The sequence below is a fragment of the Nomia melanderi genome, chromosome 10 (genome assembly GCF_051020985.1).
Source record: "Nomia melanderi isolate GNS246 chromosome 10, iyNomMela1, whole genome shotgun sequence".
In the NCBI taxonomy this organism is placed as follows: domain Eukaryota; kingdom Metazoa; phylum Arthropoda; class Insecta; order Hymenoptera; family Halictidae; genus Nomia; species Nomia melanderi.
This window is the reverse complement of record NC_135008.1, coordinates 8,278,100-8,300,707: the sequence shown is the minus strand read 5'-3', so window position 1 is coordinate 8,300,707 and position 22,608 is coordinate 8,278,100. Positions and strand designations below refer to the sequence as shown.

Sequence of the window (22,608 nt, the reverse complement as noted above, 5' to 3'; positions counted from 1 at the left end):
AGAGGTGTTAATATAAAAAAGTGTTAATTTAATACTTTCAGGTTCTATTTTATCATTGTTCGAAGCACATCAGCGAATTTTTGTATACCGATATGACGATTGTCTCCAAAGTCACGTGGATTGTGAAATTCTGCAATGAATTTTAGGAATGTTCACTTAGTCCTAGTTTAAGGAGAATAGACACGCGGTAGAAATATTTGAAAAATTTTAATTGGATTACACCGTCCCGACGTGTCGTGTTCATTAATTAAAGAAATGTGCTGTGAAAAAAGTGTTAAAAGTTTCAGGTCCTCGTTCAGAGTGTATGAAAGGCGGGGAATCTAAAATGTAAAGTTCTAGAGAAATGCAAATCGTGTCGTTCACATTCACGTTGATGTAAAAGAATATCCACGAATAAATTAATGGAATTCTGTGACTCTTGTGCGTTTCATGTTTCTTTTCTTAGAAATCCTCGGAGACATATTTCTTCAGATTGTTTATATTATTCACTAATCAATTGTTTCGTGTGGTGCACATTTGGATTTTCTGTTTTGTGACGTACGCATTTGGATTTTCTGCCTGCTGAGATCTTAATCCTATTTGACAGGTACTTAATGAGTGAATATTGAAACGATAAGACTGCTCCGGCTAATGATCGCGATTGCATCAAGCAAATCAATTAGTGTGCTGACTAAGCTTTATATTGGTTTTTATTGTACAGATCTAAGAAATAGAAGAGTTAAGTGCTTCTAATCGAAGTGTACAAAAAGAAATAGAAAGCCACACTGATATTAGAAGTCTGTTTGAAAATCAGCGAACAGATATATAAGATAGATCAATAAGTAATTTATCATTCTGTCATTTAAATAGAAAATACTCGCTATGAAAACTCACTATTTCTTTGATTGTTTGAGATAAAAGAAAATGCTAAACCAATACATCAAGTATTGTCGATCATCGAGTGATACTCTGAAAAGTGTTTTATTTGTTTCAGTATAGAAATGAATGTTAAATTTGATTTATAAAAATCTTCGACCTTCCTATCGCAAAACCTGGAAGTACAGGATGTAATAAAAGAACAGATTTTTCAAATGATCAGTAATTAAATCTCTATGCAGGATGTATCGATAAAATCTTTTAAGTATTCTCCGCTGCGCAATTCAGTAGTCTGAATGAATATGGTAGATTCACTGATAATGTGGAGCACTGATAAACGTTGGCGTATCAATATGTTGCGGCAATGCTTATTCATACATTGTTATTGCGTGTATATTCCCGAAATAAATCAAATTCGTTATTTATGATCGACATTGAAATCTTTAGAACCGCGCCCCAAGTTTGACGAGTGTTTGTAACTTATCTGCCTTATCAATCCTAAAAAGAATCACGGCACTTTTTCATAAACTTAGAATAATATCATTCGCAATGCGCCAATCAAAATTTTAGTTCATTCATACGGACAATGAAAAAGAATAAACGTTCGATAAGAACAATCAGTGGAAGCGTATTCTTTCTCAATGTACAATTTTGCACGATTACAATTTATAACTAAATTATACACAATACTATTTTTACAACCTTCCTCTAAGTTTGATAATAATCCAAACATTCGAACAAAAAAGTCAAACATTTTTATCAAAATAATTCTGCCGATCTGTTCAAAATTACTGACGATCATTCTTGCCAGTAAAGAGGGAGAGAAAACAGTGAAATGAAAATTACAGTTTTGCTTTCTCCAATATTACCCGAGAAACAATGAACTGAAATTGCGAATTCTTAGTTCTGCTCTCTTTTTCAAGTCCGTCTTCTGATGCTTCGTTAATCCTTAATTGATGCTTCACGAGATTAATCCTTTTTCGGATCCGGCGTTTCCCTTAGTCTCCCTCTTTTTTTTCATTATTCCCGCCCTCCTCCCTTTCGACCTTTGGATTGTCTGGCGAGTATCCGAGCTCTTTAAAGTATCAACTTCGACAAAAGCGCAGGCGGAACGGACGATTCAAAGGTTGTTCAAGGAAAACGAGTGGACTTTCGAGTGTTCGTGTTCGTGTGAATCATTCGAGTGCACAGTTTCGCGTCCCTTTGCGGGCCAGCCCGGATTTTCGTTGGAAAACTGGAACGAGAGATGTCATCCCGCGGGGGCGGCGCGCGGTTCCTTAAAGGGTGCTCGGGAAATTCGTCGCTTGCTGTAACGTGATACACTCGACTGAATAGCATAATTCGCCGCGCATTAAGCTGCGACAGCTCCATAGTTGCATGCATACCTTGTTACAACGTCCTCAAGATTGCAACAGGATTATTCACGCTGGAATCAGGCGAATGCGCGTAATCTTTTCAACCGCACGGGGATTTTCTAATGTTCCGAAAGGACCATTTCTACTTCGTTTACATTTATGAGCGTAGAAAAAAACGGGGAATGGAAATTAGAAAATAAAAAGCTGCGCGAAGAGTAACGTACAATAATGGTTTTACCAATAAAGAATTGTTTTTTAAGTAATATCAAAAAAGAGTTATTATCTAAGTATTATCTTCTTATGAAAAAAGAATTATTTTGTAATATCTTTCTATCAAAAAAGAACTATCTTTTATTGAAAGAACATGAGAAGAAATTAGAAGTAGAGCTGTATGAAAAACACTGTCTAGGCTTAGTATTGTTCAGAATTGTGCAATCGTGCGAATTTTTGGCAGAAGTGTTTGTCGAGTTAACGCGGTGAAGTATTTAAAAATGATTGTATATCAATTTACGAAAGATACAAGTTTCAATGGTTGTTCCTAAGAACATTATCTTCGAACGCGTAGAAAATTTGTCGCACGGTATAACCGTTTCCGAGATTTCCGAGAATCGTCGAGCGATTGGAAACTTTTGGCGGGCAGTGTACGCGGCCATCGGGTTTCAAGCTTGAATTAAAAGTGGAATAATTCTCGCCGAAGAGATCGAGGGATTCTTTATGTTCTAAAAATGGTTTCAACGACAGTTTTCGATCCGGATTTCACCTGCGACCTGTTTAAATGCTATCTTCAGATTCTGCGAATCGGGCGAAGCTTCTAAATTCAAACGAATATTGATATCGCCAGCTTGAGACGCTATCCCCGCAGCCGCGGCACGTTCCTGACCCAGTAATGTTTTTCATATTTTCCACTCTCCCGTCGTTCTTTAGTTTTTTCCAGCTTAATTATTTCTGCGTTAATTATGGCTGCGTGCGTCTGGAGTAGACGGGTATAGCGCGACCAACAAAACACTGTTTTAACGCATTACCTACCGGCAGCTATTGAACAGTTTACGGGGATGAATAACCTTTATACAAGGATTCGTTCATTCATTATTTCAATAGTTACAGCAAATTGAATCTCGAATTAACATAACATCTCGCGTGACCTGATATGGTTATTATTTTCTTGGGGATTATTGTTCAAAGGAAATTATTGAGTCGATTTTCAATGGAAAATTGTGTCATCGATTAGTGCTTCGATTACAGTAGCCCGACTAAGAATATTTAGTAACGTACATAATTAGACGATACTGTAACGTAAACACTTTGGTACCGAGTTGTTAATAATTACTTCTAATACAATTTATCTTTACTATGAAAGGATAAGTAATACTGTATGAAACACTGAAAATTCTCGTTGCAATCGACGTATTAATTGTACTTCGATAGGTGAAGTGTTGATTAATGCGATAATTTGTTAAATTTCAAGCAAGCCAGACAGCAGAAATTTGTGTAGACGTCCGTAATGTGCGGTAATTAGAAGCGATCGCAGAAAGGGGCACATTGATCCTTTTCGGTTCGCCGGGTGGCACCGGAAACGGGAGCAACACGTGAGCCTCTCTCGAGAGAGGATGGCGTATTGATCCTTACAGCACCACCTGACCTCCTATCCTTTTTCAACCGTCTGCATTATCCTTCCTAAATCTAGCGCCGGTAGGCTTATAATTGCATTTCGACTGATCGCGCGAACTGTCCGTTTGCATTCGAGTTTAGCACTCAGAGCGGATAAAACTGGAGAAGCTCCTGCGATGGTTCAAAGGATTTGAATCTTCTGTGCCCGAATTCATAAATATGATTCGCGTAGTGCCATTGGTCAAACCAAGATTGAGTAGTTTTTGAATTGTTTTTAAATGAACATTTACATAAGATACCTCATTAACTAATTAAATGTGATCCTAATATCCTATCTAGATAACTATTCATTGCTTACTTTTAATTTATCGTCATGTATTCGAGTGATAATGTAAATAATCTTGAACAAGTATGGCGGATAAAATTCCTATTCGAACGAGTTCCTGTGCTACATATTTTAAAAGTTCCATCAATTCTTTCTAAAAGTTTTAATTATAACACTTTACAAGTTATTAGGAGTGCGTAAAATTAGTTCTCACGGTAGCTTTTAATCGTTTAATCGGTTGCCTAACATTTTAAAACAGAATCTCATGCTTTCCCGCTTGAAATACGACATCGTTTTGTGTAACGAGTTAAATGAGGTGCAATATGAGGTACTTCCACTTAATAGGAGGTCGTAAATTAGTGAGGTCCCACGTGGTTAGGTCAACCATAGATCTCGGCTCTCCACTTAACCGAACACCATAAGGTATCCTCCACTTTCTAGATTTCGATTAACACTTGAAAACAAATGTTTGTTACATATCATTCACACGATTCATATATGTTACCTTACAATCATATATCTACAAGAAAATTGTTTATGACTACAAGATTATTAATTTCTCGATATTTATTATTTCTCTATTTGGTGAACACAATCAACTTATTAAGTTCTGAATTCTTTTTCTAATCATCCTGTATATATAGTATTTTCCATTAACAAAAGTTCGCGTATATTGATTAAGATATCGATAATATTTATTGTAATTAATGTACACCGTAATTGTAATAAAAGAACAGTAGAATCGAATGCACTCGAGTTTCTGAAATTCAGCTGGAGCTACACGGGATTCGCAGCGACCGTTCTCGGCTCCTTTCGAGCTTGAAATAACGATCGAGCGAGCGTGGAAAATTTAGTGGTGCTACGCGAATAACACCGAAAATTCACCGAAAGCCTTTTATCGGGACTTCGGCCGGATATATACTATATATGGACTCCGCGAGAGATATCGAAAGTAATCTTCTTGCGTTATTAAGGTCGAGACCACGATTTACGGCCGTTTGACGTGAGTATACGTCTTAAGTTCTTTATGGATCAATAACTCGTATCGGACACAGGATTTCTTATGTCCTTTCAATTTGATTGTCACGACCGTTCAACGTTGCAATTCGACGGGATAGGATAGCGCAGAAGTCGCTAGACTTTTATTCCATCTCGGATGGAACTTCCGTGTCTCGTGACAAATGCTTCGTTCACCGTGTTCTTCGCCTCGACGTATGTGGGTTAGGGCAACGAGTGCAAGTTTCCATTCCCTTGAGAAAGTAAGAAAGAATAAAAAGATCTTTTTCATTGTCAGTACATTTTTACATTTGCCTTTTGTTCCTTCATTATTTGCCATTATTCTATTTCCATTATTATTACTTTTCTCTTGCAAGAAGCAATAAAAGATCTTTTTCATTGTCAGTATATTCTTACATTTGCCTTTTGTTCCTTCATTATTTGCCATTATTCTATTTCCATTATTATTACTTTTCTTTTGCAATAAGGAATAAAAGACCTTTCTAATTTTTTATGTATTTTTACATTTGACCCTTGTTCCATTATCTGTCATTATTCTATTTTTTTATTACAAGAACGAATAAAAGATCTTTCTCATTGTCAGTATATTTTTACATTTGCCTTTTGTTCCTTCGTTATTTACCAATGTTTTATTTCCATTATCATTACTTTTATATTACTAAAAAGTATAAAAGATCTTTATCATTGTCTATGTATTTTTATATTTGCCTACTGTCGCTTCAGTATTTGTCATTACTGGATTGCCAATCTTATTACTTTTATGTTACAAGATGGAATAAAAGATTTTTCTCACTGTCCATGTATTTTTACATTCGCCTATTATTTTTCCATTGCCGACGTATTCTCACATCTACAATAAAAATTCCTTTTATATTATCCTTCCATTATTCACTATTATTCTATTCCCACTACTATTTTTCTAAATTTTTTCCATACGGTTTAGTTTGCACGTGACGGTTGCAATTTCTACCCAATTCTCCAGCAGAACGTCAACTATTTACGGTGTAAACGTGAGACCTCCAGATTCGAAATTGCTTTCGTTTATGCGATACACAATAATGGCACAGCTGCGCTAATTAACTAATTCCAACACGGTCGAAACTCTTAAAGTATATCCCGCTTCTGCATTATGATCCGCGTGAATCGCCGGGTATGCATCCCGGCGCTTCGTTGATTGTTCCAAAGAACGGGTAGAAGTAATACGACCGCGGGCATTTATCAAGATGCAAAACGGCATCGAGATTCCTACGGTGGAACTGTTGTTGCACGGCAAGTAGCATGGAACCGTGGGGCCATTTGCGGCAGATAATGCAAGCCGCGCCGCACGCAACAAACAGCGCGCTCGCGTTCGCGCGCGCATTGCACGTCTTTTTCCATTACACCCGCGCTTCGTCTCATTAGCAAAGTTTAACCAACGTAAATAATGTTTAGCCCGGGCTCTTTGATGCAACTTCTGTAAATGATATTTACTTCCGCCGAACTCGTAATCTAATTACCCGTTCTGCATCGTACAAATAGCTTTTTTCTGTCGCGATGAGACGCTTTTTTTTCGCCGAACGTTTCGTCCGGCCAAGGAGTTTAAATTACGTTCGTTGCGAGGACATTAGCGTCACGCGATAAAACTGTACTTGCAAGTGCAACATTAAGCAGCCAGTTCTCATTGAACAACTTCAGCGAACTGAAATGTTTTCTTTAATTTCTTAATATCTTTTATCTAACACGCAATATTTCTTTTTACTCGTGCGACGTCTGATCTTATAATTCGAATTTGTTTTCATGATGTTAATTATTTAAAGTCAGATAACACGGCAGATTTCAAGTAGACTCGAGGTAATTATACGTATAATCCCTTGCGATTATTCCAATCTGATCCTCCGGCTCAGTTCAAGCGAAAGATAATGTTTCGCAAATAAACGCGTGTTCACCAGTAACGTTAATCCATTACAAAGTTGAACGATTATTTCGCTTCGATTCGGTACAGCAATTCGAAACAGTTTACACGCGTTCGTACATTCAAGAGGAATCAGTGCATCGCATTATTCATTGTTACCTTATCCCATTGTTTAGATTCAGCTAAATTAATCAGATACAATTAATAATTCACCTACTCTCTGCCCACCATTCTAATCCAGCACGGGCCGCCATTTTGTACCAAATACGTTCCGCTTCCCAAACTAAAGTGGCGGGAAATTGAAATTTAGATCACAGAAAGAAACATTCGAATAATTTAAAGTATCTATATTTTTGTAATAAGGAATCATTGAAAACTCGGAATACACGTTAGACGCGTTAAAAATAAACAATCTTGTCAATTCTTTTTCTTCCGACAAAGGAGTTCTTTTAGTGGAAATCCTAATTCTTAACACGTTGAATGCCGTGGGGGTCACCGGTGATCCCCAATCAAATCGAATTGCTATTGTTCATTCAATTAAACGTTGATTTGAAAACATTTCTATATTATAAATAATACTGACTAACGCAGTGACATTCAGCTAGGTGAACATGTAACAATAATAATGCAATTCAATCAAATGATTTAATATTATATTTTCTCCATTTTGTGTATTTTGTCCTATGAAATCATGCGGTGTTGAACGTGTTAATTTCTCCTTCGCCATTCGAAACACTTTATCCGTATGGCTTCATTTTTGGTTCGTAACGGTTCGCTGAGGCCGTTTCTAGATACACAAATATCTATTCTCTGTCTGCCGAATGGCAGCTGGATCTGCAAACCGATGAAGCACGATCGAATTGGCAACACCATTACGGATTCAATTTCCAGGCACATAGCATGATAAATAAGCGGGCGGCAGGTATCTGGGTTTTGTCAAAAGAGCTGTCATGAATGTATATTCGGGAGTGGTTAACCGATTGTGCAAATCGTTGCGGATGTCTGCTCGACGATGGATTTTGACCAGCCCGGGCAAACACAAGAGCCGAATCAAAGGGCGATTTACGTTGGGCACCGCGCTCGGTTCGCTGCCACCTTCCCCGGTACCGGATGGATGTATCAATTCCCCGCGAAAATTGAAAATGACTCACGCGAAAGCAACGAAAATAGGATAATTCCGGGCGAGATGACTCTATAGATAAGATAGCCAGATCTCGTTTCGATCGCCGAATGTTTATATTTTCCATTGCTTTTAGTGGTAGCCAATCTTGCCCGGGGCCTATTTAATTATTTTTCTTAATTGTATTTGCTTCCGTAAACATGTTTATGGTGTAATAGTTCTTGGAAATATATTATAACCCTACGGAAGAAATACTTTTCGTATAGTTAGACATTTAATGCTACTTGAGTTAACCCTAATCGTACCACGTGTTTTTACAACGAATCGTACCATGATGTGACTCTCAGTCACTTATGAGAATAAAAGGAATGATTAAAATGGTATTGTCTTCGTTTATAGGGCCCAAATTTTAAAAGTCCAAAGAAACTTTTGGGAATGCAATATGAAATAATCAAAAGATTTAAGTGAAAAGTTCAAGTGTGACTCAAAGTCACATCGTGGTCCGATTAGGGTTAACGTTGATTCGATATAACGAGGCTATTGAAAGCTTGTTAAGTTAATATAAAAGTAACTTGATAAATAGGACTACTGGATGAGATAAAATTACGCAGTTCTGATTTCTTTTTTTAGATGTTGAAAGGATACAGGTATTTCTCGTAGAAATGACTAAACAATTTGATTTAGCGACAGCTAAATATGTCAATCGAAATGTTAGTAAATACTCTTTTATAATTCTTATGGAAAAATGAAGAGAAGTCGATTTCACTGCGCGATAGTTCCAGTGTTAAAATTACAATAAAATTTCTTTATTCTCATTTAGTATATGCCAAGATAACTTCGTGCAATGTTTTGTATTTTGAGAATACATCTTAAGCACCAATCGAAGTGCTACTCTATTTCTACTGAACAAATTTAATATGCGCGTAAGGCGACGATAAAAGTTTCGTCGGTTTTTATTTCACCGCCAGTCAAAAACGAGGAAAAGTATGGCGTCCATTACACGTGACTTGACGCGGGCTATAATCCACAATGTGAGACGTCCGTATTAAACGTCGCGTGTAAAAATTCCATGGAAATACGGCGATACTTTGGCCTGTCACGCCGAACAGAAATATACCGGGGCTTTTTTGCGCGCTGGTGTTGCTGTTCGAGCGGAAATATTTATTGACTCGCGCACGCATCGCGCGGACACATTTATTTGCTTGACACGAAAAATATGAAACGATTCGCTACGATTTATTTAAAAAAATCCCTGTTCCCGCGGTGATCGCGTGCAGCGACATGTAAATGTTAATTCAAACGGTTTCATGGATTCTTCAATAAAAAAAATATTTGGAGAAACGCGTTTGAATGAATTGGTCAGCGTTGTCCCTGTAAATTTACTGCGAACGTAAGGGATTTGTCTATTCAAATCTAATATAAATTCCTTAACAAATTCTAGTGTCTTAGGATTCATATAAAACATCGAACGCTTCATCACTTTCTCATTGAAAATAATAAAAGAATTTCACTAAAACTAAAATTTTTGTAATAGCTTTCCTGAACGCTAAATTACTAGACGGCTTAAAATTCCATTCCTGGGTTTTTTTTATCATTAAAATTGACGATCAACGATCGCTGAAGATAATAACAGAATTTTACTAAAACTAAACCGTTCGTAATAGTTTTCCTCAACATTAGAACTACTGAACGATTCGAAATTACATTCCTGGTTTCTTTTTATACGATCACTGAAATTAATAATAGTATTTTACTAAAACCAAACTTTTGATAATAGTTTTCCTTAACACTAGAACTACTGGACTAAATACTAAAGTAATACTAAGTACTAAATACTTTGCGAAATTATTAAAGAAGCTGATTCAGTGATACCTACACTAAACTATAAATCAATTAAGACCTTCACGAATGCGAATGGTTTTCATAAAGAAATATGAAGAAGTCAGTTGCACAGTAGTTCCAGTGTTAACTGTTCTACGCGAGCCTCTGTGGTTTAATTGTGCAAAAAATCGGCGCAACAACTGCATGAATCACCCTGGCCATTATCGAAAACGTTTGTCAACAACGCGGGTCACCCTCACCATAGGGACAACGGAAACCGAAGGGGACACAAGGGATATCAAGCAATTTCAGTAATACCGGTGTGTAATGGATCAGATTGAAATCGAGCTGTAGAATGAGAAATCGCGGAAGACAGTACGTTCGCGGGGGAATTGGCGATGATCCAGGTGCTTTGAGACCCTCATACACGCTGATAATGGCGTAGCTACTGGTTCTCTTATGGTGCGAGCCAACCAATGAATTGTCGTTCAACGTTCCCATTCTTTCCCCGTCACTTACGCGAAGTCTCGCGGCGATGCCTGTTCTCCTAGGGAAAATAATGCAGCAACGTCTGCATACGACACAGGATGATCAGTTGTCTTCTCAGATTTTTAGGGACTTATCCCTATTTTTATTTTAACGTTCCAAAAATTTATTTTATATACATTATACAATGTAATAAATACGTAATACACCTCTTTGTAATAAAATTTTTTATTTCTTACTTACTATAACTAACTCACCTGATTTCATACAGTATAATTATGAAATTTCATATTTAATATTCTATCTTGTATAACGCATCAATTTGAGAAATATTGAAATAAAATAGCTTTGTCGTATGATTATGTTGTACGTATGATTTCTCTTCGAGTTAGTTTCGCAAAATATTTTTATCTCATTGGAAAATGTTCAAATATTTCTAGTGAAAAACTTCCGAGTGCAAAGGGTTATATAAAATATATATATGGAAGTACCTGACTTGCCAAATGGTGAATTTGATTTTCAAACATGTAAATTTGGAGTGCGAAATCTATAATGTCCTGAATTTCGATATGGATAAACCGGTGTGTAGAATTTACTAAATATTTCATAAACAATTAAATTTAGTTTATGTACAATAAATATAAATCTAGTCTGAAATAAGAAGTTATTGGAAACTGCTTTAGTTATTTAGTACTAGCAATTCAATTTTTCAAGTGTAATTTCGAACTTTCCCTTGTTTAACTTTCACACCTGGTTTCCAGATTTTTGGTTGCTCGCAATTGGTCTTGCCACTTTATCCTTTCAATATTACAATATTTTCGTGGAAATTCTTTAAAAATCGACGTAAGAATGTTCGAAAACCGAACTAAAATTTCAAAATGAGTACCATGATGTCCGATTGCCAGCGTAAGTGTTAACCCTTTGCCCTATAATTTATTTTTCAACTGTGATCGATACAACAACTTTGTCAATAATAATTTGTTGGAAGAAGATAAATATTAATCTTCTGTTATCAATTACTATATTCTAGGGCAAAGATTAGAATATACATAGAATATTTATCTTTTAATTAAATATTAATCTTCTGTTATCAATTACTATATTCTAGGGCAAACATTAGAATATGTATAGAATTTTTAATTTGAATTCAAAAGAATTGAGTAGAATTTATGCTTGTTAGATTCTATTTAAAATGTTCACCACGAGTCTCACATGTTGTTGTAAGATAAATGGTTAATGCAACAGGAAGACCAGCCATCGGCTTTGACTTATCTGTTCGTCCCATCCGAATTATCGAATTTACGACAACAGAACTTCGCCGATATCTTTTATCCGTTATAAAATTCTCGAGGAAACTCGATGTCCCACGCTGGACGTATAAAACACAAAACACCCTTCACCACTTTCGGCGTGCAGCTTCGCGAGAAGCTTCCAAAAGTCCTGAAAGTAGCTTCGGGCTTCGTAAAGTTCCGCTGGGCCGCAGGACCTCGTGAACTACACGGAACATTGAACTTGTACTACGCGTGGATAACATCGGACTTCGTCTGGGGTGGAAATTTCGAATCTACAGCCTATTTTTGAAAAAAATTGAAAGGGAAAGAATGTTTGAACAGTTGGAGGTGTTTCTGTAATAGATGGGGGATTATACTTATTTCTCCAAATTAACAAACAGGGATCAGCTGTTTGTTAATTTGGAGAAATAAGTATAATCAATGGAAATTTGTTAATATCGAGGGATAAACATAACGAACGGAAATTTGTTAATATAGAGAAGTAAGCATAACAAATGGAAATTTGTTAATATCGAGAAATAAGCATAACGAATGGAAATTTGTTAATATAGAGAAGTAAGCAAAACAAACGAAAATTTGTTATAACAGAGAAATAAGCATAACAATTGGAAATTTGTTAATATCGAGAAATAAGCATAACGAATGGAAATTTGTTAATAGGTTTTTCGATGATTGTGCTGTATTAACTAGATTAATTAGTTTCTAAACACTTACTCATAAAAGGTATTGGAAGTAAGAAAAATTGAAGTAGAACTTGTGAAAAAAGTGCCAAGAAAGATAAAGTTATGTTAATTTGAAAATATTTTAAGTATTCTTTAATAATTTGTTACGACCCCATTGGTGTTTAGTTTCAAATGATATCTAATTTCAAATTTTCATTCGGTGCTACATAATAATACATTTTTCAGCTCCACCGAATTTAAAACAGTATTGTGCATTGAAATGAGAAGAAACATTTTGTTCTTCGTAGACTGAGAAAATGATCTGTGATCGTTGGTAATAATGGTAATCTTCGGTTCTTCGGTTAATTGATTCCTAGTATTTACAGTCGGCAAGAATCGGTTCTTTTCGTAAAAAAAAAAGTCTTTCCGCCATCGTCGGTATCTGTAAGAGCTCCGAAGTGGTTGGACCTACGCCAACATCAGGGCCGATGCACTTCCGCATCTGTCCCAGCGTATCGATCGGTTGGTCATCCCATCAGTGAACCCTCCAAGGTAATGGCAATGGTCAATTGCTTGCAAACACATTGTCTAACTTTCACTTAGCCGTTACGGTATTGCATTTGTACCCGAAACTTTTTTGCAATATTTCAGAAATTGCCATTATCCCATAAAGTACTCGTACGGAATATTTTCTCTGAAAAAAATTTTCTTCAAACCCAAGCTGCCACTTTCACTTTTGATTACAAACTGGCTTTTTAAAGGTACATCGTATAGTTCAGAGTAGTCAAGCTTTTAAGCAGATTAAATCGAAAATCAACATACAAAGTTTCGCAGCAGTATTTTAATAAAAATTGAACTTTAACGCACATTAAATAATGAAAGATAGATTTAATGAAAATTGAACTGTCACAGTAAACAAACGCTTAAGTAACATCTTCTATTGTAAAAATCAAATGCTCATCGAATTTTAATTTCCTTTTTCATTTAGCTTTGTCTTCATTAATTACTGTAATTGGTATTTATACTTTACACGTTAAATATTAGTGATTATTATTAAACTGTTACATATAAGCATATCAAATATTCTTAACGTTAGCAGAAATCCCACTTCTGAAGTGTTGATATCAATTGCTAATATATTATTCTGTCTGACGTTTATTTTGAACGCTTTCCATGAACAGCATTGTGCGCCGCGATAACGGCGAACGGGCAAATACATACTTCTGATGGGAAAAGTTTTGCAAGAGAAATAGTTTTCCTTATTGCGACGGTTTAAAGCCCGGAAAAATGAAAAATCCTTTGATAGGAGTGTATGTATGCGAGAACGGCCTCTTATAAGACGATAGGAAACCTTCATACTGCGGAGAGTTTGAAACCCTTCGGAACTTCATATACTTTTACGTATTGAAGGTTTCAAAAGCTTTGGGAATCTTACTGCAGAGAGGTGCGCCACCGCGTGCAACTCTTTTCCATTGCAAATGACGGGAGACTCGGGCTAAGTTGAAAGTGTTCGAATCGATTACTGATTAAAAAATATCTCATTCGATAAAATTGATCCTTTGATCCTCCATCAATCTCTGAAATCTATTGGAGCAACTTCCATATTGTTAGACACACGTTTTAGTACAAAATTGATGACCACAGAGAATATACAAATTTCAAAATTATTCATTGAAATGTACGACAAACCTCTATGCACTGCAATATTTCTTTACCTTATAGAAATTTGAAAATACATTTTACCATTCTTTACAGAAGTTCGAAATAAAATTTTAACATTTGTTTACCTCACAGAAATTTGGAAATAAATTCTATTTCTTCACCTTATAGAAATTTGAAAATGAATTCGACTAATCTTCACCTCACAGAATTTTGAAATTCAATTTTAGAGTTTTCTTACTTTACAGAAACTTAAAAATAAATTTTACTGTTTCTTCACCGTATAAAAACTGCAAAATGAATTTTAGTATCCCCTTACCTTACGGACATTTGAAAATGAACTTCGCACGACCAATTTATACAAATTTCGATACAGTTACGGAATGGTCACGTTAATCGAATTTCAATCTCGACAGATCCGAAAACGTCCGAATCGCCAGGAAAAGTCTTACATAATTCCGTTCCGTGCTCAGATAAATATATACTCATCAAACTTCGTAAACGGAAAATACTAACAACTCTGTAGACCTAAAAAAGAAGAAGAAAAAACGTGCTAACAAGATTATATTCGTACGAACTTTTCTACCGGTTCGTCCGTGTCCGCGTGTCTGAAAAGTTTGTGCTTTAAAGCGCGGTACACTTTGCGTCCACGTGAAAGTTTCTCACGGACGATGTGACAACGGTTAAGCAGAGTTTATAAATACGAAGAGGAGCGAGCCCCTTCCTCGCGTTATGAGTTAACAATTACGCATGGTCCTCTGGAGGATATTCTCCCGTATTCTCCAGCGGCAACCGCAGTCGGCACGCTAACGGGGAGAAATCGCGAGATTGCTTATCTTAGGATTAACATCGGGTAGCGTTAAGACGAAATTGCCTCGAATTTGCCAGGGAAAAACAACCGAACCAACCGCGGACGAGTTGCCTGTTGCATTCTGTTCCCGATTTTCCTTTTCTTTCGGTATCTCCTCTTCGTAAATAAATGTATACTTGCTAGGTACTCCGAATATCCACTGTGCAAACGAACTTTCTTAATTACCGTAGATAGAGAAAGTTCATTTCGCAAGCTGGTCCTTCGCGAGGAAGTATTACGTTCCACCGGAAAGTTCCATTTTTCGAAAAGAAAATACTACGTTTTCAGTACTGAACAATATCATTTGTATTCTTACTAGTGACTTCTTCGTAGGTTGATGGTACTTTGTGGATTCCATTTCTGTGGAATGATATATCTTTGGAAACTTGAGAGGACATTATTGGAGAGAACTTCTCGACAGACTTAATTATTAATTTCTTTTCCTGGTACTTAACACGTTGACTGTATCTATAAATATTTCTTTAAACTAGCTGCGATTCTCAGGTTATTTATACATTTGGAATATTAGATTGTGACGGAAATGAATTCGGTTGCTAGTATAAGCTTGTTCTAATTTTAAGAGGGCAGATATTACGTTGAAGTATGATGAACGTTGAAATATGAAGGTTGTAATAGAACTTTTGCGGTATTTAGAATATTATATTTTGGGTCGCGGGAAATATTTACTCGTGGAAGATTGTAAACCATTGATAAACCTATTGACACTTCGTTGTGGTGGTCATTAATGATAGAATTTGTTGGAGACACTTATAATATGTAAAATGATTATGAACAAAACCGCCAAGCATTTCAACTAAATTTTTCTTCGTGGAAATTATAAACACACGTTTATCACGATTTTAACTGACTTACATTGCAGTTTAGGGATTAATAAATCAACTTAGTTTCAGAGTTAGTGAAATGAGAAAATAGATAATAATGTACGTTGATAATTGTGATGATAAACAATTGGTTCTGTTTGAAACCACTATGAAAGAATAAATGAACGGGAAAATTTTAAATTACGAATGAAAAAGTTTTTAGAAATTCAAAAAATTCTCGCTCGTTAAAAACTAATACACATCCAATTAAATAATGGGAATTCGTCGTTTCACAGAAAATCAGGGATGAAAATTTTAATTGGAAAAAGTAGGAGAACATAATTATTGTTTTTAAGTAGACTTCTAATAAAAGTGGTAATGATACTCGTGTGTATTCGAGAGGATTTTCCGGATTCACATTATAAAGGCAAATCTAAACTTCGAACAATATTCTCCTTCCCGATTTCTTATTTCTTATTCAGTGAGTATAATTCGGTTTCGCAGCCGGGGATCTCTTTAATTTGCTTAGTTATAAATGAGTTTCCTAGGACGTTACGAGTCCCAGTAATTTTCCCTTCCCCTTAAACTGTTTTAATGACATCGTAAAATGAGAATACCCGGATCTTCCATCTTTACGTTACCATAAAATTCCTTCGGGCTCGGGCACTGCTAAGTTTTTCAGTCTGCTACGTAAAGACAGTACCAATTGAGGGACTCGTAAAGAAGATAATCCATTTGACAAAGGAATTTGAAAATTGGGTGAACATCGGTTCATTATCATTTTGAAAGATGTCTACTTGCTGACGTAAAGAAAGATATCGATATCAACTAACAACATATTTGCAAAATATAAAACTTCGTCCAATATTATTTAGTAAAAACTAGTTATCAATGCTCCGATGAAGTTGTTCCAGTTGTGCAAATCGAAATGCAGGTAACAATCAATTGAAACTATTAATGCAATAATAAACTTTCCTCTTGTTCCTTTAAAATTAAACACTTTTACTGTAACCGATTTGTTTACTATTTCTTCAGAGTTTTTCGATTTATGAGCTCTTACCGTCCGATTTTTAGGTTGTGCTAGCAACGACCGCCGTTTTATGCTTTCGCGATTTAAAATTCGGATTGTTAGTGGCCGTGACGTAATCGAAGGCTGGATTCAGCTCTTTTCGAGAGCAAGGATTCGGTAAATAGGGACGTGGATGGTTCGCCATTTTACTACGGTCTTTGTACTCTCGTAAAGCGGAAGAACAAGCTCGCCGCGCCATTATTTCTTTTGACATGTTTGCGTTACGCGGCGAGGTGTTGAAAGTGTCCCATTCTTTTTGAGCAACGACTGGAAATTTACATTCAAAATTGTGTGAAATTGAATTAGTAAAGTACACGCCTGAAATATTTCTAAGTTACAAATGTTTTTGGAAATTTATGTTCTCATAACTTAATATTAAAAAATTCTAATTACGCGCGACGTAATTTCATTTATTGAGGCTTTGATTAAATTAATAGGTACTCGAGCGATTCAACTGTTACAATGTTAAAAGGATTATATTCTTTTATAATGCATTTCTTACTTTATTCGATTTTAATTTAATACTCAGTGTTGACTGAGATCTCTTCAAATCGTTTATGAATATTTCAACCCAATTCCTATTGAAATATTGTATTGTAGCTAGCCGAAGGTTTTATTCGGATCAAAACTTCTTTTCTTTCTCTGGAACATGCGCTTTTATTAATCTTTCGACCGAACAAGCACACACCGTTATTCCTAGAAGCTATTTCGCAGAATTTTTCGGTTCAACAATTTGATGGACCTGCTTCGGGGCTTTGCGCAAGCCGGTATTTCGTTTTTTGATCGAGACGCAATCGACTAGTTCAATTTTCCCGCAAATTCAACTGCACGGAGTATCCTTTTATAGCTAAAATTGAAACAAACACAAAATAAAGTTATTCGTCGTTTTGCAAAAATTTCTTTCGCTTCTACTGCGTGCGCCGGATTGTTTTTCGAATCTTTTACAAACTATCAGTAAAGGTAAAGTTCTGTTTTTAAAAATGACGTTGAAATTAGTTGAATTTCTTGTATCCGTCAGTTTCAAACAAAGATGCAAGCATACAGTATAATCCCGATTAATTGAATCACTGTCTATTGCGATCTAGATCGTTCAGAATCTTGATTTTTGGTAAAAACTCAATAATTTCGATCGAATTTTGTAAGCATGCTTTAAAAAATTTCTTCTTGGATCATCGTTTATTTATAGTGTTGGCTATATAATTAAAGAGAATAATCAAGGTTCTATTGTGTAATTATTTTTACAGTTTCTTACATATTTTACACGGCGTGTGTTTTTATCCAAGCAAGGTACATGCTGACGCGAGTGTACACGGAAGGATATACTCTGTCGGCACAGTTCTTCGACCAGGACACGATTCCAGCTAGTTTTCCGTTCACTGTCAAAGGACCACCAGAATCTCCCTATAAATACAGAAATAAATGTAATAAAAGAATTTTATTCGTATACTTAATACTAGATACTTTTGAATTTAGAAATCCTGTCACGATTGAAATTCCTGACAACTGCTTCTTCTCTTTTTTGCACATAAAAATGAAAATTTCTATTTGATTTAGTTACTTTCGAATTGAGAATATTTAACTTCGATTTAATTTCGTTGATCAATTAATTATCAGGATTATGAAAAATTGATTAGAAAAAGGCTAATGGAAATTTGAAGAATGTTACCTTGATTGTTATTAAAATTTGTATTTTTGAATCCATTCAAAATACTATTGATTTTTAAGTAATGTAATATGCTAATATGAATATATTATTGATATATTATAAATAAATAATTGAAATAATTGACTAAATTGTTTAAGAAAATAATGAAGTAACTGACCTTGCAGTGTCCTCTAACTTCGTTTGGATCATATGCACACAGTTGTGCGTTATAAATTTTCTTTGACCACACGTTTTTGCAATAAGTCTGACTGGCAATTGTAATGTTGGCCCAGTGCAGAATCTTTGTCCTGTCGCCGTTGTACTGTGACAGAATGAATTTTCCAAGGACTCGTTAAAATTTACATAACCGTGGTTACAAGTTGATAATACTTGCGCATTTTTTAATCTCGAATGAAAGTCAAGGGAATATTTACCGCGAGCCTGCCAAATCCGGAGACTACAGCTTTGTCGTCTTCTTTAACCTTATCACTGTAGGTTGGCATGGGGACCCAGGATACCAAAGAGCTCTTCACGAAAGCAGGTTTTACCTTTACGAAAAAGAGATTATCAAACGTCAAGAGAATTTATTATTGAGGTAAGAATAAATTGGCAAGTGGCAAGAAATAAATAAGTAAAATAAATTCATGTGTCGTTAATTTCCATACATTATAAGTTATATAGTTCTTGTATGTTTCTCAAATAAATCATAGGACATTTAGTATCATATAAATATTATATAAAATTAAATTCTCGATTTGCAATCTAAATTCATCTTTAAATAATATAAATTTTGTGCAACTCTGCACATTCGAAGATATAATATCTTATTTAATATGGTTATTGAATATAATTGAATTTTCTATTTGCAATCTAAATTCATCTTTATATAATATAAATTTTGTGCAACCCTGCGCATTCGAAGATATATCTTAATTAATATGGTTATTGAATATAATTGAATTTTTGATTTGCAATCTAAATTCATCTTTATATAATATAAATTTTGTGCAACTCTGCACATTCGAGGATGTAGTATCTTATTTAATATGGTTATTGAATATAATTGAATTTTCTATTTGCAATCTAAATTCATCTTTATATAATATAAATTTTGTGCAACCCTGTGCATTCGAAGATATGTCTTAATTAATATACCTATTGAATGTATTTCCGATTTTCTATTTTACAGATAAAATATTTTCATATACCTTGATCAAAGCGATATCGTTTATCCACGAGTCCGAACTGTTATACTTGGCGTGATAGTAAATCGACGAGGCATTGCGTGTTAAATACGGTTTGTCTAAATTGGTCGTGCCAGCAACAACTTTGATTTCTGAGACTTTCTTACTGTGAACAATATAGGCTTTAATTGGACACTTTTTCGAAAGTTTTTTCATTCGATTCAATTAATGTTACTACTTCTGCAACTGTTTTCAATTATTTCTCGTACCTTTCTACACAGTGGGCAGCTGTAAGAACGTAGTCTGCGTTCAGAATCGATCCACCACAGAAATGAAATGACGTGGATCGTGTTTGAAGAGAAACCTGACAAGAATTTTATTAATTTTAAAAGTTAAATCTAATTATAACGATAGAATGATTAACGTGATTACTTTATGTGCTCGACTTACTTGATAAGGAAATTGGCCTGAATATGCAGTTTTGCCATTTACAATCCTTGGATCAAGTTCACCTACAACAATTATTGTAATAATGTTAATCAACTATTTCATAATCAACAGATGTAAAATTTAATACTGATTCGTTGAAATCTTAGGTACACCACCGAGTAATTTGTTAATATTTTAACCATGCAATTCAGTTTAACCAATGCACTTTCAGTTTAAAATACTTTTCGGGGAAATATATATATTAATTCTGATATAAAAAGTGTATGCAACAATTTTTACTATTTTTAAAGAATATTTAATACACGATTACAGGTACTGAATTTCAAACAATCACACTTACAATTAGCTACAGCGATAATCGCTGGAAGTACGAGGGCAATTAGCGACACCATCCTGTTAAAATGTTGTCACTACAAATTATTGACACTACTTCCGTTGAAACTAAATTCACTCCGCACATTTATATACTCGTTAAGAGTGTGCTCTCATAAGATTAGATAACTTAATAAATATCTCTACACCACCTTTGATTTCATTAAGATAAGATACGTTACCGATTAATCAAAATCTGTTAATTAAAATCAAACAACAAGTGTTATTTTTCAATATTTTCATGTTTCGAAGACGTTAAAACGTACAGTAAAATGAACTATTACATCTGATTATAATGTTCTTTTATCTTTCATATCTTGTCCTCGCATCAGATTGAAGATTAAACGTTGAAAAAATATCGCTTTGACAAGAACGTGTAGTAACAAAGTTTCAGTAGTACATTTTTGGGGTGACGATTCAATTCAGGGAATTCCGTTTGTTCGCCGAAAAATATCAACCAGAATTTTTTACAGCGATAAACGTCCATCCGTGAAAAGGTTGCAAATCATTTCGGTTTTGTTACCTTCCCCTGAACTTTGCGAACACACAATTTAACGCGTCTCTCAAAGATAAAGTAGTAAATATATGTTGTCCACCGGATACGCTATATTTGCACGCTGAAATCTCCCTTGCGTCGAGCGTGTGTTCCTCGTATTTGACGCCACGCTCACCAGCAACGTTTTCGCAATCCTGTATTTACAAGATAAATGTGCGATATTTGTTGTTTCTCGTGACATAGCGACGCTTTAGCGCGCGTCTGCCAAACCATATATTCTTTTTGAACATTCTTCAATCGCACAACCGTTCAAAATGAATCAGCGACACTTACCCAAATGAATTGAACATCTTTTAAAATTTCATTTGTCCAACTTTTCGTCTGCAACCTTCGTCTACCTTTTCCCATTTATTAACACTTACCCAGTGGAATGGGGAGATCTACCGTTTTTAGCACCGGCGTTGCTATTTATTTAATTCATTTCCTTCTTTCATTACTCAGTAAGTCTTTATCTGAGGATATTTGCAATTTAATAAATTAATTCACTAAATGATCTCAATTAACTGTCTATACCTCGAATTTATTTTCGTATACAAACATGTATGTAGTATAAAATTACCAAATGTCAACAGGTAAATACAAATTAACGATGTATTAATAGTTTTAATAATTAAGTTAATTACTCCCTTCATTTTATTCACCACTTTGCTATACAAAATGAAATGAATCAATAAAATGCTAATATATTGGTAATATGCGACTCCAGTCACACAATCCTATACAGGGTTGAAATTACTGAAAAAGTTTGTAGCCATAGCTTGTTTAGATGATTACCCAAGCGTTTAACACTAAAACTACCGAGCAATCGAATTACCTTCTCCTAATTCTCTTATTGAAACGCGAAGAGTGCATCAACTGCGATTTCGACTGACTTACAATTCAGTTCGCATATTACGAAAAAAATTCCTTCGACAATTCCTCCGAGAATATTTTGTTATCATTTCGATATTTGAGAAGGAATGAATCATCGGGACATTTTGACTTGTCTGGTAGTTATAGTGTTAAACGATCCCCCGGTAAAGATGTTGGCCGGCATTAATCGTTAGCGAAATTCGCCCGCGCGATCAATGCAGTCGTATTGCTTTTCTCTCGCGTTAAATGCTTTGGCGGTGTTATTAGCGCAATCGAGGAACAGGGGCGCTCGCTGTGTAGGCGGCGGCTTTACGTGTTCTTTATGAGTTCGGCGTTCTTGCGCCGTGGCACGTTCCTTCGCCGTTTCCTTTCGTCGCTTTTTACCAGCCAGCGCCGGCCGGGGTGGCCCGTTAAAAAATAAACGAACGAAAATGAATTACTTGCGCGTGCACAGTGACACCGGCACAGTTTAATCGATTACGTGCTCCGATGGGAAATTATTATATATCACCGATTGCAGCGTTTGATCGTGATGGAAGGTGAGGCACGCTGACGCGTCCCTAACGAGCCAATTACAGGGGAAATTTTATCATCGCCGGTTAATGGAAGACGCAACCATTATAAAACTTCAGTTCTCCTGTAACTTTCGAGGGGATTTATCCTTCTCACGGATCGAATGAGGAATGTACTTAGGTATTTTGTTGCGCCGATCCTTTAC

General features: G+C 35.4%; 1 protein-coding gene across 1 annotated transcript; it reads right to left on the bottom strand.

The window, feature by feature from the left end:
* Positions 1-17,372: 17,372 nt before the first annotated feature.
* Positions 17,373-20,611, bottom strand: LOC116429650 (chymotrypsin-2-like). Its single transcript, XM_031982813.2, has 7 exons — positions 20,451-20,611; positions 20,111-20,172; positions 19,930-20,024; positions 19,685-19,826; positions 18,911-19,024; positions 18,655-18,798; positions 17,373-18,232 (listed from the first exon to the last, which is right to left on the bottom strand). Exons 1-7 carry the CDS (start codon positions 20,500-20,502, stop codon positions 18,089-18,091), a joined length of 753 nt encoding a protein of 250 aa, XP_031838673.1. The 5' UTR covers positions 20,503-20,611; the 3' UTR covers positions 17,373-18,088.
* Between the last annotated feature and the right edge of the window lie 1,997 nt (positions 20,612-22,608).

What these genes read in the sequence shown, in the direction of transcription:
- LOC116429650 (XM_031982813.2), bottom strand. Translation starts at nt 20,502, where the DNA reads ATGGTGTCGCTAATTGCCCTCGTACTTCCAGCGATTATCGCTGTAGCT. An exon ending in ACGATATCGCTTTGATCAAG is followed by an intron (nt 19,025 to 19,684) that starts GTATATGAAAAT and finishes TTTTTCGTAAAG; the next exon opens with GTAAAACCTGCTTTCGTGAA. An exon ending in CCGGATTTGGCAGGCTCGCG is followed by an intron (nt 18,799 to 18,910) that starts GTAAATATTCCC and finishes ATTCTGTCACAG; the next exon opens with TACAACGGCGACAGGACAAA.